Source organism: Sorex fumeus, unplaced genomic scaffold (assembly GCF_029834395.1).
Source record: "Sorex fumeus unplaced genomic scaffold, SorFum_2.1 ptg000078l, whole genome shotgun sequence".
NCBI classification, from domain to species: Eukaryota; Metazoa; Chordata; class Mammalia; order Eulipotyphla; family Soricidae; genus Sorex; species Sorex fumeus.
In genome coordinates this window covers 9,266,167-9,283,943 of record NW_026606135.1, presented here as the reverse complement: position 1 = coordinate 9,283,943, position 17,777 = coordinate 9,266,167, and the positions used below count along the sequence as shown (strand labels likewise).

The 17,777-nt window shown below is 40.7% G+C and overlaps 1 protein-coding gene across 7 annotated transcripts in view; it reads left to right on the top strand.

Moving 5' to 3' along the window:
• The window catches only part of CPEB3 (cytoplasmic polyadenylation element binding protein 3), a 207,574-nt gene that overhangs the window by 164,258 nt on the left and 25,539 nt on the right, over nt 1–17,777 (top strand). For all 7 annotated transcript variants that reach the window (XM_056130478.1, XM_056130480.1, XM_056130483.1 and 4 more), the window contains 2 exons: nt 5,729–5,843; nt 16,376–16,557. In XM_056130478.1, the coding sequence (XP_055986453.1) occupies nt 5,729–5,843; nt 16,376–16,557 (297 nt within the window). The remainder of the gene's footprint in view (nt 1–5,728; nt 5,844–16,375; nt 16,558–17,777) is intronic.

Here is a 17,777-nt window from a genome sequence, read left to right as displayed (position 1 = left end):
AGGACATTTAGTTTTAACTAGGATGGAATGTAAATTTTTATTTATAACTCTAAATATTTTAGTCCGGATTGGCAGCAAAAAATAGTTACATATCTCTAGTGCAGTGTGGTAATAAAAAAAAATTCCTTAAAATTCTGGAAAAGCTATTTTAATATACATCCTCTGAGCTGGAGAGACAGTATAGCGGGTAAGGTGTTTGCCTTGCATATGACCAGTCCAAGTCAATCCCTGCTTTCTTATGGTTCCCTGAGCCCCCACCAGGAATGATCCCAAAGTGCACAGTCAGGAATAAGCCCTAAGGTCCGCTGAATGTGCCACCTTCGCCCCCCGCCCCATACACACAAAACAAATAAATAGAAAAAGAAATTTGCACTTAATTATTTGAGGGGGTAACCCTCCCAAACAATTCGTAAGTCTGGAGGCCTTTTCATACCCAGCAGTGTCCCCAGGACCTCTTGAGCTGACCCGGTGGTCCCTGGGGGTGCCATCCATTTGCCATGCAGGCGATCCGGCTGGTGTTTTGTATGTTCTGTCTTGACCCTGTGGTATCTCCTCAGCCCTCCTCTGAGTCTTTAGTGTTAGTTTTTTAAGAAGCAACCTTTTTAGCACCGTAGCAAGAAATCAGTGAAGACGAGGCCTGGATTGGAGTGAAGTTTCTACATTTTGTTCATTTAGTTCAACCTTATCATGCATATTTAAATACATATTAAAAGTTAACTAGAATAGATCAGTATTATCCAAAGTGTGCATTTAATAGGCACTATGCCAAAAATAGGTTACAGGGGAATAATTTTGGAATGTTAGCTTAAGCAACAGATCTCTTACAGCAGTTCTTGAAGCCTTTATGTAATATAGACTAAATGGTATCCTGAAGCTCCAAGAAGAAAGAGATAGTCTAACTTTTTCTGATCACTGCCTGACTGACTGAACAGCCCTGGCACCTGTACTTCACAGAACACATTTTGTGAGACCAAAAAAAGGAAAATCGGTATTTGCAGTACTGTTGCTCTTATTTACATTCAGTTCTTCCGGATTTCTTGAAGTCTGATGTTAAAGATACAGTATGATATAAATTGGCATGTTTATGCCAGTTTTGTGCTTTTATTTTTATTTAAAATTAAATATTTTTTTTTTTTCATTCTGGGCTGCAGTTCTCAGAGTTTTCCCCTAACTCTGCACTCAGGGATCACTCCTGGCAGTGCTCAGGGTGCTGGAGACCGATCGAACCTAGATCAGGCATGTGTAAGGCACGCACCTTATCTGCTGTGCTACTTCTCCAGCCCCTAATTTCTGCCTTTATCTTAACAAGATTTTACCATTACTGTAAATAATTATACAAATCAGATGATTCACCCAGACCATAATATTTCAGAGACAAATAATTTAGGCAAAAGTAAATTATGCCAGAAGTAAATCATTATATAAATAATAATTGCACAAATCAGATGAATAATCCACAAGACATTATTTAGCCAAAAAAGACAAATGATTTTCCCTAAAGTAAATTTAGCCCAAAATAAACCATGGCCCTCACCAGAACATCTGTAGTAATACCACTAATTCAGAGTGAAAAGAAACTGAAGAAAAGGGGTAGGTATCCGAATCAAATGGTAGAGCTCATCCCTGACTGCGTGAGGGCTTGGCTCTATTCCTGGCACCACAGACCCCCCAACAACCAGTTTCACCCAGACTGGCTCTTATGCCCTCCTTACCCCCCGTCCCCCACCCCTACGCCCCTGGTATTACCATCAAAAAAAGAGAAACTAAAGAATTATTTGTGTCCTCCTTGATGCTTGTGGGAGTATATAGCATTCCCGCGTGAGCTATGTGGTGATTAAACCTTTCCTAGCTCGAGCGTGAGACTACAGACCAGGGGCCAAAGGACAGGACTGGCCTTCAGTGACTTTAATGTTTGAGTTAATTCCCAACTCTAGCAAACCTTAACGTTTCCTACCAAAAAAATATCTACACTTCTAACCAGTGCTGACTGCTATTCACAAGTGACCCATTCACATTTGCTGGAATCTTCTTCTTTTACCTGAGTGGCTAAAGGCGAGGTGGCGGCCCTGTGCTAGAACGCTTGTGTGTGTAGAGCCCTGGGTTTGACCCGTTTGTACTTAAAAACAAAGGAAAGGAATGGTGCTTACTGCAGTGTGTCACTGATACTTGCATAAAGAGTTTTGCCCTTTTGGGGGTTGCTCAGGGCTTCTTCCTGGCTCTGTGCTCTGGGGTCACTCCCTGTAGTGCTCAGGGGACCATATACCAGGGGTCAAAGCAGGGTCAGCTGCCTGCAAAGCAAGTGCTAAGCCCTTGTACTATCTTTCTGGCCCGGGGTGTTTACTTTTACCCTTTAAAGGATTTTTTCATAGAGGCTTGACACATTTGTGGCTCCTTACTCAGCCTCACAGGAATTTGGTTTTATATAAATCCGAGTTTGAAAACACAAGGTAGTACACATGTGTTGCGCCTGCACATGCGTCTTGCATCTCCCCTCTTGAGATGTTACTTTGGACCCTCTCCATTCTGGAGAGTCCCACATTCTTTCTCGAACACATCCCTTAACTTACCTCTCCTTCCATCCCTTAACTTCCCAATAAACATGTCATATTTCACTAATAAAAACCAAAGTGATGAGTGCTGGTACAGCAGCACTTCTGTCTCTAGGGCCTCCTCTACAAGCAGATGTGGTCAGATTGCTCCAGTAAGGACCTCTGGGGTCTTGCCAGGCCCACTTAAGGACCCTTCCTCGTACCTATGCTCTGCACGTGAGGCTTTACCATCAGGGTATAGCCTATTTGGCAACATTCTGAATAATGGTTTCACAAGCACACATCTGGTGAGCCCTTGATTGTCAAAGTTATCTTTCTAAGGAGAAGTTTATATTGAGTTAGGACAATTCATCCATTCTCACAAATTATCATTAGAAATTACTCAAAAGCAGTTTTCCTTTAAATTCTTCTATGTAAGAAAGTTGACTATCTTGTCAAAGTCCGATATTATGTAAGAGAGAATGCACATGCCTATAGATCGAGATACAGGTATCAGAACCACAAAACACAGTAATTGAGAAAGAAAATGATTGGTACCCCTTTTTCTTTGCATGAAGTAGGAGAAGAAACTTTGGAAGATGGAGAGTGTATGTTGTGTGAGATTGGTCTTCATTTCAGAGAGAAACCCAAGTGCTGGGTGGAGTCTCTCAGCGTTAACAGTACCAGGACATTACCTTTTTGTTTTGCATGTAGAGTGTGCTAATACTGCCCTGTTTTTGACTTTGTTCTGGAGTGAGTTTTAAGCAGCTGTTTCCTGGTAGCAGCTGGGAAATGTAGGTTTCGTGAATAAGGTTACTTTTCTCCTGAGCCCTTTTATTTTTACCTAATCTTAAATGCCATGAACAGGGTCAGGGAATGAATTGGGTATAATGTGATAAACCAAGGACTGGGGAAGGGGCTGGAGAGAGAGCACGGTGGGTAGGGCGTTTTCCTTGCACGCGGCCGACCCGGGTTCGATTCCCAGCATCCCTATGGTCCATGAGCACTGCCAGGAGTAACTCCTGAGTGCAGAGCCAGGAGTAATCCCTGTGCATCGCCAGGTGTGACCCAAAAAGCAAAAAAAAACAAGGACTGGGGAAGATGCAGGATGACAGGAGACAGTCCTGAGAGCTCTCTGCAAGATTCCAGGTCATCTGCAAATTCTTTTGAGCAGGTAGCCTCCAACTTATTTTAGAAGTCTTGACTTTTCTGTACTTATGATTAAGTGAAACCAGACCTCTATGGGTACTACTCAGAAAGGATTTTCATTTGTCAAATGAAGTGATCCATGAAAAAAGAATTGTGGAGGGCTAAAGAGATAGTCTAGTGGGTAGGGTGCTTGCCTTGTACGTGGCCGACCCAGGTTTGATTCTCAGCATCCCCTGTGGTCCCCCAATGCCTGCCTGGAGTAATTCCTGGTACAAAGCTAGGAGTAGACCTTGAGCATCACCAGGTGTGGCACAAAAACAAAAATAAAACTGGTGTGGTTGTGTTGTTGATTACATAAAGGTGGAGCAAATGCCTAAAAATCTGAACAGAATTGCATACCAAATCCAAGTTTTCCAGGACGAGGGAAGAAATGGAGATTTTTATGGCATGTGGCTAACTGGTGGAGGCAACTGTATTATAATAAAAGGCAAAGTTGGGTACTTAAGGTTGTTGGCAATGAGTGGTAAGAGTAAATTCACTGTTTATAACCGAGCAGTATTGACTTCCGAGTTGATTCTACATTTAAAGGTATAATTAAGAGAAATGATACTTTTACTTGAGAGTACGGCTAATGCAAGGAAGCCACAGGAGAAATCATTTCTTTGTGTGACATGTTGACATTTCAAGCAAGAGGAAAGAAAACCTTGTTGAAAAATTCAAACTTTATTTTGCTTCCTATCCTAATGTTGAGAGGGGAAGGGTGACCCAGGCTCCCTAAGGACAGAGAAGGGCCTCCCTGTGCTTGTAACCTGCTTTACTGGGTGAGGTGAACTGGTTTCGGGCAGGGCTAAAACTCACCCTTTAATAGGAGAAGGCTTTTCCATTTTTGTCTTCCTTGTTTTGTTCTGTTAAAAGCTATTATTTGACAATTCAGTTATGATTGAAAGTATAATTAAAGATTAAAATTCTAAGGAAATATTTTCTCTAAAAAATAAAATAGTGCAAACCATGGGTAGGAAGTCGAGACCCAATGAAGGTGTATTACTAACTAGAATGGAATATTGCAAGCTTTCTTTCTGTATTCTTTGAAAATTTACTTCAGTTTCTAGACCTGCCTCTTTTTAACCAGTCTCATTTGGGAAAATCAGATAAATCAAAACTAGGTAACCATTTGTGTGTTTGGGGCCACTGGTGCTATGTTGATGAGGATTGTTCTGTGTTAAAACCGTATCAGTGAGTGAGAAATGTTTTCACGTTAGAGGATGATAAGAATTGAGAAGCCAAGCATAGAGATTTTTAAAAAGGAAAAATGTTCCTGGGGTTGGAGAGATAGTACAGTGGTTAAGCCCGTGTGCAGCAGACCTGGGTTGACTCCCCAGCACTACATGTGGTCCCCCCAGTCCACCATGAATGATTACTGAGTTCAGAGCTATGAGTAAGCTGTGAGCACATCCAAGTGGGGCCCCAAAACAAAGAAAAAAATTTAAATTATTCCTAATTTTTGTGCTGAGAAAAGTGCTGGCCTAGGGAGATAGGTCAAGGGCCAGAGCAAATGCTTTGTATGTGGGAGCTCCTGAGTTTGACTCCTGACTTCCACCCCCACCCCCACCCCCACCACCGCCCAGCATCGCTGGGAACAGCTTCTAAGCACTGAATCGGGAGTAGCCCCTTTGATACTGTTGTGAGTGACTCCAAAACAAAAACAAAGTGCTATATTGTCATAAGCACTGTGACAGTCTGCCGTGTATTAAATGGATCAGACTCCAAAACCAAGGATCTGTCTCTTAAAAAACTCCCTTAAAGGAAGAAAAAAGAGCTAAACCAGTGAAAAACACTGGTCTTCAGTGGCGAATATAGAGCTTGTAAGTGGATTTCCCAAGAGGGCTAATGAAAAGCACGTAATGCAGATGACAATAATTAATATAACCGGGTGTTCTTTGGGTTGTGTATGTGGTAAAATGCACAAATCAGTGGGTGTGTCTTTAGTCGCCTTATTCTCATTTGGGGTTGATGGAAATGAAGTAAGGACCAAGTAAACGACTTTTTTTCAGGTGCAAATTCGACCATGGAACCTAAGTGACAGTGACTTTGTAATGGATGGTTCTCAGCCTTTGGACCCCAGAAAAACTATCTTTGTTGGGGGAGTTCCACGACCCCTCCGAGCTGGTGAGTGGAAATAGTCACACCACAACAACAAAGCCAACAACCAAATCCCCAATGCATTTAGCCTTCGATATTTTCTAGGTTTTCAATCAGCTATACACAGTCTCCAAATACAAGGCTGGGATGGTGGTTTCACTGAGTTGACTTTTTGAGGATTAAATCTTTTCTGCCCCCAATGATCTATTATGGTACAAGAATGAATTTCATTAAACTGGTATTTTGAATGGATGAATTCTGTTTAGTGCTTTCCATGTATTTTTAAAATAACCATATATTTGATTGTGTGCATTCTTACCCTGGCTAGCCTTGTGATGTGTAGGGGGGAAAAAAGCCACCCCATCAGAAATCTGTCCTGGGCATCTGTGTGCCCCACACAGTGATGGTCCATGCCACTGCTGGAAATTGTGTTGCTGGGAAGCCAAATGTACTCAGTTATTTTCTTATGCACTTCAAAAAATTATATATTTTAGAATAATTACTGTGACTTTTAAAAGTTTCCATGTTGTTGTTTTTAAACTTCCTTTTTAATGATTAATCATTGCACCTGCTGGAATTGGGCAGAGTCGTAGTTGACAGAAGCATTTGCAATGGTGCTGAGCTGATGACTTCAGTATTTAAATCCAAAGACAGATCTAATCAGCCGTGGATCAGTGTTATTGCCAAGAGAAAATGATAAAATGATTTATAAGAACCAAATCTTTCAGCTCTTCAAATAATTGAGTGTTTTAAGATGAAAAAATACTTGGGATAGTACTGTCTGTCATTTGTCAGAGAGTACATTGATTTGATCTGCACACGTACACACACAAAAGACCATTAAAATCAAGTTATGAAAATAAGAGTTATGACATATGTGTTATGACAGACTTTATGACTCTGATGAATTCTTAATTCAGGAAATACCTCAGCATTTCTAATGTTTCTAATTCAACTCCAGTCTACTCCTAAAAGATAAGTTCAGACATACATAAAAATATACCCACGATTTCATCTTGCAGGATTTTTAGACTCATGAATGACAAGTGTGGCACTTGTAATTTTAAACTTTTTAAGATATTAAAATGACTTTGGGTTTTTTTGTTACTTTAGCGGAAAACTGTATTGAAGGGGAAAAAAGCAAAACTGAGATCCCACCCCTTTATCTGCTGTCAGAGAATAAAGCCTAGAAGGGCAGCCTCAGACATGAATAGCCCTCTGAGACAAAGGCAACCGCCACCCTTTGTTTTTGAAGCACTTGTATTTAAACATAAAAACTTGGGTTGAATGCAATTTGGAACATTCCTACTAACGGGTGTTAGGCGTAGGAGTAGAAGGAGAAAAATCCCTTTGTGATATTCTTTTAATTATATATGTGTTCTATATATATAGGTATCCACTGCTAATATTCTAGCTATTTTTTCTCACAATTTACTACAACAAAGTAGTTTAAATATTTTAGCTCTTCTCTTCTTTTCCTAGATGAGAGTCTGGGGTTGGGGGAACTGAGAAAAATCTCACTGTGTAAATAAAAGCACTGATCCCTATGTCTGTTTGTAAATTACACAAAAGTTTATAGATTAATTTTTAATTGTTATTATCACCACTTATTATTTCCATTTATTTCAAAGGGTAGATAGTGGGTTCTATCATTTTCCAATTATAAATCCTGTGACGATCCATTTTTTACATTTGCTTGATCATACTGACATCGCACAAACCCAAATCCAAGAACCTAATTTATAATCTTCCTTTACCATTCTGTTTTTTCAAAATGCTACAAATTCTAGGATTAAATTGCAGGATGTTCAACTGTCTTGTCAGGAATGGGATTCTTATTTTTCCTTTCTGGAAAGTATATCCTTTCATAAGCCTTGAAGTCTTTCACCTTTTTTTAAGCTGCTATAATTTTTTGTTTCAAAATTGATTTTGCAGGGCTGGAGAGATCATACAGTGGGTAAAGCACTTGCCTTGCATGTGGCTGACCCGAGTTTGATCCCTGGCATCCCATACTGTCTCCCAAGCTCACCAGGAGTGATTCCTGAGTGAAAAACCAGGAGTAACCCATGGGCATCACCAGGTGTGGCCCCCCATCAAAAAAAAAAAAAGAAATTGGGTTTTGCTTTCATGATCATGTGGCTAGAATCTATCATCACTTGGTCTAATGGACACTTTTGTCCCATACCCGGACTCTTCCCAAATTATAGCTAGTTCCTGTTTGAATGAACAATCTGTAAGAACAGAATTTTACTGACCTACTAGAGTTATGCTATGATAAATAAAACTTCCAGCTTGGAAGTCATATTATCTAAACGAAAAGAGTTCACATCAGCTTTTATCTTGTGAATAGAATGAAGTTTCTGTGAAACACACTGATCTTTGTGGACTAGTGTGTGCCTAGAAATAGAAGGCCATTTTTAAAGGAATTCATTTTGACTGTGCTAGACAACTTTAAATTGAATCCCGTATGGCGGACTTAAACAATAAACATGTATTGAGCACCCACTGTGTTACGAGTGGCACTGAGCACAAGTGCTTATCATGCCAAACTGAATGAATATATCACTGTTACGTACAGGTCATTGTCTTCAGAGTCAGAGATTTCAGAACAGAAGAAAATGAGAAATGTATTAATAGAATGCTAACTCCAAACTAATTGGATACTAAATTATACCCTTTAACGTAATGATTCTCAAATTAGGTTTTGAAATGTTTCAGGACATTTTAAGATTATTATTTCCAGAGGGATATTGTGGCCATGGAATTCTGAGGTCTTGAAACTATTTCAGGCACTACTTTAGCAGTGCTCCTATGGGTGAGTGTACTCAACAAGTAAGATTGTAAATGTCCAGATGGATTTTCACCTTATCCTGGGCCAAAAGGTATTCTGTAACTTGTCACAGTAACTAAAATGTTTTCACTCTCTGGATTTTGTTACACATTTCAATTTATGATAGTATAATACCATTATCATGAATGAGTTTTACCTCTATGTAGCATATATATGTGTATATATATATATATATATATATATACACACACACACAATATTCTCCCACTACAAAAACATCTCTTAAAAACATGTCAGCTTGTCTCAACTAGGTTTACTTTGCTCTTTCTGATTCTTTTATAAGGCTTCCTTTAAAAAAAAAAAAAAGCTCGGCTTGGAAAAAAAAAATCAGAGGTCTAGAAATAGTCAATCTGGAAGTGGAAAACTATTTATTGGAAATTCTTGGTGGCTACTCAAAGTTAGATTGTTTGATGATTGATTCTTCTAGGTCCATGACCTCCTGTCTCTTGCCACTTCTTTTCATCACCCCTGTCAATGCCACAGGCAAGCCAAGGACAGTTTGCTAAAAGTTTCCTGGTATTTCTCAAGTCTTATTTTTATTTCCCTCACATACCCTGCCTTAACCCCACTGTCTTGCCTTGAGAAGACTGTAGGTGGATTCACCATGCCACCATGTGGCTAAATATATTGTCAGAGTCAGTACACAGAAAGGAGAAGTTATCTTAGATAACTCTTAATATCACAAGAGCATATTGCCACTCTTCTTTCAAGTAACGTTAACCCACATGTCTTCTGAAACTCAATGTTGAAATGGCCTCTTGGTCATCCTGTGGTATTAGAACCTTTCCAGAATGTGTCCTTTGCTGCCAGAGAAAACAAGTGCCAGCCATGGGGGTGATGAGATCAACAGGGAAAAGGCGTGAAGGAAGCATCTGGCTCCTGTGCTCTTCCAAACCAGCTTGTAAACTCGAGTTTTTATTGGATTCCTCCTGTCAGCTTAGACATCTGATTTGAGGAGTGCCTCCATGATTAAGCTCTAGGACCCATCCAGTCCCCGGCTGTGATGAGGCCTGAATAACCCGTGATCTTCGTTTCTGGTTAGAAACGTGGGAGCTCTTTCCACTCCATGTTTCTTTCCAGTGGTTTATTTGACTGCATCCTAGTGAGGTTAATCTTGACGTGCTGCTCACCTGAGTTCCCTGGAGCTTGACCACTGCTCATACTTAGGTCTCTAATCTTTCTGGACTGTTGCTTCAAAGATTCTTTCCTGTTTTCCCTCCATTGCTGATACTTTCTGGTGGGTCCTGGAGTTTCCTTCTCCTTTTTCCATCTGTGAGAATGCTTTTACTGTGGGAGAAAATAATTTTTATAGGAAAATATTAACTTAAGGCAGATATAAAGAGATTACACATTTTGAACTTTCCTAAGATCATTTATTTCAGATATTCTGTGCAAACTTTCTAGTAGTTTACATACGTTTTGATCTGCTTTTAAGGAAATTAGATATGTAGATAGATATAGATATAAATGACCATACCAGTTTTTTTCATGGTAGAAGGCAGAAATTATCTTATATCATGATTCTCAGCAGTAGAAACTTTTTCTTTCAACAAGTTCCAAGTTTTTCTGGATAACTTACTGGACACGTTGACTTGATCAGCTGCAGTGTCTTTATGGTGAAGGAATTTTCCTTTCCTTTTCTAATTCATTATTTGAGGTAACATGATGAACAGTGTTTCTGTAGTACTGATTTATTCTTGCGCTGCTCTATCACCTCCCCGACACCAGAGTGTCACTAACTCTCCACCACTGTCCCAAGGTCAGATTAGGTAAAGGTAAAAGGTAAAGGCCCTCCCGTTGATCGTCGATTTGCTCGAGCGGGCCCAGTAACGTCTCCATTGGAGACTTTGCTGTTACTGGATTTAGTAATGTTAGTATATGTTTATGTTTTCTTTCACCTTCCAAAACAAACTCCAACCCACTGCTGATGTTAAACTTGGCCATACTGGTGACTAGTTTTGCAGTAGCATAGAATCAAAGTAAAACTGGTTTAAATTGGCACTTACGGAGCAGAAATCAGGACATGTTACTATGCAGCAAAGATTTATGAGCCGAGGGGAGTAAAACCTCCACAGAACAAACATTTAACATCATTAACTCCACATACTCATACCATTTATTTATGTTCAGTCTTTGTAATAGTCCTGTGAAGTTATAAGTGGTAGACTGTTTTGGTGGAGGGCTGGTGGGGGACACCCAGCAGTGCTCAGGTTTTGCTCCTGACTCTGCACTCAAGAATTAATCCTCAGGGGACCACGGGGGATGCCAAGAACTCAACCCGGGTTGGCCACATGAAAAGCAAACACCCTACCCACTGTACTATCACTCTGGCCCCCAACAGACTTTTCATTTGAAGTTAAGAAGGATTCAAAGGAGTAATTAGTTCAAGACCACGATAAGTAAGAAAAGATAAAGTTAGGGATCAGACGGACAGTATAGTGGGTAAGGTGCTTGGGTTGCTCAAGGACATCCCACATTTTCTCCCCTGCACTGTGTGATTCCCGGAGGAGCACCCCAGGAGTGATCCCAGAGCGCATAGCTGGGTGTTGTTTGCCTGTATCTCCCATCTCACCCCCATCCCCCATGAAAAAGGAACAAAGTTAAATTTAAACTTTGATATCCAGACTTCAAGTTCGAGGCTTTTTGTACAGAAGGAAGCCACTTTGTCAAGCCTAGATCTCACGTGTCTCAGATATATTGACTTACACTGTGTCAGACTGTTTTCTCAGGCTGCTGTCAGTAGCTGTTTGGTATGCATATGATCAGAGATTCCCAAACTTATTTGACCCACTGCCTCCTTTCAGAGAAAAATTTATTCAGCACCTCCCCTTTAAGGGAAGAAACAGAAAGTGCCTCCCAATTACATCTTAGGCTGCTGCTGTCCCCCACCCCCCACCTGGGTCATTACAGCATTCCCTGGGGATAGTCTTCCCTACTTTGGAAAGCATGGGATATGATTTAATCAAGTTAATCATCTATCTCTCAGGACAAGTAGCATTTGTGTGAAAATATTCTCACCCTCCCAATATGGACACTTAGGAGCACATTTCATCCACTTAAAATACATACTGTTGTGCAAACCAACTCGTTGATAGTAGTACCTAGAACATTCCTTCAAGTTCAGTATTCTTTTTATTCAGAAGTTCAGGCCACTTTGCTCTCATTCTGGGCCTCAAGCCTCTTTGCTTTCTGCTATGTTATTTCCAAAAAGAAAAAATACGATTTCTAGATTCACAGTTTAGGATCTGGAGAGATAGATGGATGTATAGACATTGCCCTCAGGAACTCCTATCCTTGCTCTACCCCATACAGTTTCAAGTTGTCTCAGACTTGGACATTATCTTTGGGTGACTGAAATCTTACTAAATGATGATAGGAACAGGAAAGGGATGAGGCACGATGGAGGAGTCCTGGCAGTTTTCTTCTTATAATCTGAAGTCTCCTGTGGTTCTCTGTGAAGAATCAGGAGCAAATCCAAGGATATCCTCAAGGATAATTGAGGTTCAAATTCTTCTTCTAAGGCATCATCACCATAACCCAGAGATATCATGGGGGTGCTGTATGCTACCTGCATCTGCACTACTCTTGTTATTCTGTCCAGTCTGTAATATGCTGGAGCATGAGCCAGTGTGTAGTTAAAACTTGTGGTGTGATGGTGTTCTCATGAACCCCAGTTCATGAAATGACTTGACTTGTCTAAGGAGCAGATAGCATCATCTCAAAGCACAGTGTGCCCATGGGTAGTGTTTCCAGATATGCTAATTTTCTACACTTGTGGGGACCAGACAGACATTGTGTATACTGTTTAAGCAGGGGGGGGAAAAGTGACTTGGAGGCTTCTGACTTCCTCATGGTATTTTTATGCCCGTGTCTGTCCAGCATCCAGCTCTCTTCACCTATTTTTCTGCTCCAGTAGCCCCATCTTCCTTGGGTAAATGTTAATAATTTCTTTTCAGGCCTCTACTAGGATGACTCAGCATGAGGATTCCCTGCACAGGCTTAGTAGGTGGTTTGACTCTGTTTTCTGGATAAGACACTTCCTTGATCTAGTGATCATTTTCATGAGAACACACGATCTAGATGAACCTATGATGATTTAGTTGATTTCTAGCAGACCCTTACTGATTTTCTAACTTTTTTCCTCCTCTCAAGCAGTTAAAAATGGTGGATTTTTTTTGGGGGGGTGGGGATTGCCTACACCCAGCAGTGCTCTGGTGATACTCTCCAGCAATGCTCAAGTCTGAGTTTAGGGATCACTCCTGGAGGTGCACAGGGAACTAGGGATCAAGGGTACCAGGGATTAAGACCAAGTTAGCTGCATGCAAGGCAGATAACCTGCCCACTGTACTATTTCTGTGACCTGGTAACCATCTTCTTGATTAAGATCTTTCCATCTTATTTTTAGGCCACACTAGTGTACTCCAGAGGTTATTCCTAGCTTGTTTAAGGGCGACTCCTAAGTGATGCTCATGGAACCTGGTGATAATGGAAATTGAACCTGGCCCTCCTTGTCTTCAGCCCATTGAGCTCTCTTTCCAGCTCAGCCTTCTGACATCTAAAGCAATTTTTAATCTTCTATATTAGAAATAATCTCAGATTGGATAGTTCTAGGACTTGAGGAAGGGTTGTTCTATGTTTTTATTAGTTAGTCCCCTAGGTAATGGGTGAATTATATCAGTTTCTTCCTTATTAATTCTTTTACAAAGGGCTTGCGTTTTTCAACAATTAAAATCTCTATTTAATGTCTTAAAAGACACTTATTTGGTGTGCGAGGCCAGCATACATTTAACTTGTAGAAATATGCTTTTAGCAAAAAAAACTTTCTGGTTAAGTGGAGGACAAAAATATTATAAACAGCAGTTGTTTGATTCTCATTTACTTTTCTTCAATGTTGATCACAGTCTCAGATCTTCTGTGGTTAAAATAGAGATGAGAATAGAAAGAAATATGGAAAATCTCCATGTTCTTTCTCCAAAAATCTCTTCCATTGTGCCAGAGATAGTACAGAGGTTGCATGCAGCCAATCCCAGTTTGTTCCCTGGCAGTGTGTGGTCCCCAGCATCACTGGGTGGGGCTCAAGGTCCTGGAGCACCTCTGGATTGACCCTGAAGACCTCCTGAGCACAACTGATGTAGACTACATAATCCCCGGCATGCCAGGGCCCAAGCAGCACTGCATCCTCGAGCCCTTGTGTTGAGCCTCCAGTCCAGTTGGCTGAGAGCCACCAGGAGGGCCTAAGTCCTCCTGAGCACGCTTGGGGAAGCTCTTCCCAATAGAAACCCTTCTACTAGTCACCACCCCCATTATGTTCTTTCAACTTCTCAAAAAGTGTACTTTACTTACTTGAGACTTCATTGACTCAGTTATCAGACTTTTAGATGGTCCAGAAAGTGACTATATAAACTTACTGCCTAGGAATGATTTCTTTACTATCAGAAGCATTTATTTAACAATCAGCAATCTCTGGCACTCAAAGATGATTTTCAGCAGATAGATTCACAGGGAAAAGGATGTTTGTGCTTGTGCTTCTTTGAACATCCAAGGATCTAATTAATGCCTGAGATACATTGCAGATCACTATGCCTTAGAAGAACCTATGATTTGAATAGCCCTTCTCAGCTGGAGACTTAACTTTAGAGCTGTTATACATTCTTTCTAAATTAAGCACTTTCTTGAGTCTTGCCATTGGTAGAAGGCAAATAGCATTCAGCCCTTGCCAGAATTGTCCTCCTGGCCACTCACCAGACTGAAGGAGTGTTACTCACTGTCTTGTCCCATTCCAGGGGAAACCAGGTCTTTGGAAATTTAGGATTATAATTTCTAGACACTGATGCTACTTGTTGTTACTGTGTCTGGCATATCGAAGCTACTTATTTTGCTAAATCCATTTAACGGAGACCCACCCAAAAAGACTCATTTCTTAGTTGCTGTTAATAGAATAGTAACAACTTTATGAGGAGATCCTCAAACTTTCTGATAACTATATTATGAAGTTCTAGTCAGCACTCTGCTATTTAGGGTATGTGCATGAATCTTGTTCCAATGTTTGAATTAATAGGATTCCTGGATCATGTGCCAAGGCTGCGATCGGAGTCCATTTGAGCTCGGATCAGCAGTATTCTCTTGGCTGATAAGACAGTAATTCTGACTAAAATAAGGTCATTGGAATAGCCTTCTGCTATATGATTTTTATTAAAGTACTTATACTTGGGCTTAGTTTTGATAGCTTATCAGCCTCTGAAAACTATCTATATTGGTTATTAGGCTATTCTTTGTTTTCTAAAACATTTAGAAAACAGTCTGGTATGGGGAAACTCCTTGAAGAAATAAAGAGACAGCCTTTCTGTCATAGAGACTTAGCTTTTCTTACTGCTTCAGCAGCTTTGGATTACTGGAGCCAACCAGTTTCACTTGGCTTTCCTGTTGGGGTTCATGGACCATTCAGCCCCTCTGCCTTCATACCTGCTGCAAGACTTTTCCTCCATCTGGCAGTATTGTGCCACTCTGCATCTTCACAGATAGTAGAGCTCAGTATCTGCAGAGGAATTACGACGTGACAGTCTTTATACACTGGCTCTGGTTCAAGTCATCATCTAGTTCCTTGTCTTCTCTTTTCTAAATACTATACATAGGTGTTTGAGGGAAGTGGGTCCATTTCTCAAGTGTAAGGCTAAGTCTTTGGACTTAAACCATGTGATTGGCCCGAAAGAAATGGGCATACCTGGAGGAGGTGCCATCAAGTTTGAAGTAAAAAATTACCTGCAAGCAGTTTGATGCAGGTAAGTAACTGTTCCATGTCTCTACATGGTATCTTGATAGTAATAACGATTTTAGAAGGTCAGACCTTTGGAGTGGTCCAGTTTCAAGATGCCTTCTGTCCTGGTGTTTTCTAACTATACCAATGGAAGGGTATATTTAGAATATACAAAGCAAGGAGTGCAGTCCAGATGTCTGAGTTGATAACAGAATGCAGAATGATTATGTTATGACTGCTTTTACAGCAGTTTCATGTCCCCTGAACATTATAGTAAGTGCTCAATAAATGCTCATTACTGCTATTATCACTACAAGTATTGCTTAGAATTCAGGATGAGGTCCTCAACACTGTGCCGTTCTTCTTCCCTTCCCAGGCAACTGTTATTTTCATGTATCAACTATCACTTGAAAACAAGTCCTGTGGGAATAAATACGATCTGTTCAGGACCAAGAAAAAAAAAATTTCAGGATGAGGGTCAGTTTGGAGATTAATTAGTTGGGATAGAATATAATGTAAAAATACTATTTAATGATAGGTCTTCAAAACATTAAGTTTGTTGCTTCAGGTTAAAACAAAAGCTAATCCCTTCTATAATCGCATGTTAATATAACATTGTGACATTGACTACTGCATAAAATTTGCTTCCAGTCTTAGATTCCAGTCCGTAGTGCTGTTCTCATTAAGTGTAGTGAAATGCTTTATCTATGCAAGGCTCACTGCAGTGACTAAACAGAAATGACAAGAGGAAGATTACTAAGGAGTCATTCCTTTTATACTCTTGCTGAAATTCTGATTGTATAAATTCCTGTGAGACTGGTGTGATTGCTCTTCTTGGTACCTGCCATGGGTTTCCTCTTAATTATACTGCAGGATCTTTAAGTAGGACTTTCTTTTTCCTGGCAAGGGTAACTTGTAAACGTTTTATGTAAAATCATGTCTGTTTCCTTGCAGTTGAACTGGCAATGATCATGGACCGTTTGTATGGTGGCGTCTGCTATGCTGGTATTGATACGGACCCAGAGCTGAAGTACCCCAAAGGTGCCGGCCGTGTGGCGTTCTCCAATCAGCAGAGTTACATCGCAGCCATCAGTGCGCGATTTGTGCAGCTCCAGCACAATGACATTGACAAGCGGGTAAGCAGCTGCTCAGGGCACAGTTGTTATAGACTAGAAATGGATTGTTTTTTGGGCCCCTGGGGAGAAAAGCACCTCGTGATCAGGTGTGCACTGTCTTACGTAGCACAGGCCATGAGACCATCCAGGTTGCCCGAAAAAGAGAGCACTCTGGGTGTTTAAGGCGTTAATGAACCTTCTGCCTTACTCTTCCCCAGGGTGATGTTACACTTATGAAAATAACCCTGCAAAATTTAGCATACAAACCAGTGCTTTTCAGAGATGTTGCCAATGGTGTATTAATAAAGGTTGAAAACTGGTGGCCTGTTTGACCTACATAGTGCTCCTAAAACCAGCTGTTAGGGCTGAGGAAATGACTCAGTCAGGACTGAATGTTTTGCATGTACAGTGCCCCAAGTTCGAACCCTGGTACCACCACGTGGCTTCCTGAGCACTGCTAAAACGTCCCTAGGGCCCTGCCCACTGTGTTCTTACTCCAGACCCTATAGAAACATTTCAGACTTCTGAGATCTCTTTAGATTGTAAGATCGCTCATGGGAGCAGTTATTGAAGCGTGTTCTACCACCTCCAGTCCCCTCTCCAACTTCCTGTGGTCTAACTCCCAGCACCACAGGTGCACAGATGTAACCTGCCCTTCGCTCAGGAGTGCTGCTAGACGGGCTGCCAGAGGCGCTCACATTTGCTGCCTGTGACCTAAAGAGAAGGGACAGATGTAGGGATGTCCCGTGTTCAGCTGGTGGGCAGATAGGGGTTTAAGTTTCTTAAATGCCAGCTCTACTGCTTTTTAGAAGCTTGGGTAGAAGTTAATCTGGGACCTATATAAGTAGGCTAAAAGACAAATTAGGAACCACATTCCTATTTGGAAATGCCTGCATCCCAATTTAGGATGTTCAGTTTTTTTCTTTTTACTTTATAGGATTTATTCTTCTCTCTCTCTCTCTCTCTCTCTCTCTCTCTCTCTCTCTCTCTCTCTCTCTCTCTCTCTTTCTCTCTCTCTCTCTGTATGTGTGTGTGTATCTCTCTCTCATATTTCCTAAAAACTATTTTACTTAATAAAAGAACAGGAAAGGAAACATAGGTGAATAATACCATCTTGTTCCTCTTCCAGTGAGTTATACAGTGGCTTTATGCCTTTCTGCAAAGGACGCTCTGGTCTAGAAAAATAAGTTCAGTTTTGAAGTTTTATTTATACTCTCTACAATCATCATTGACTAATTTTG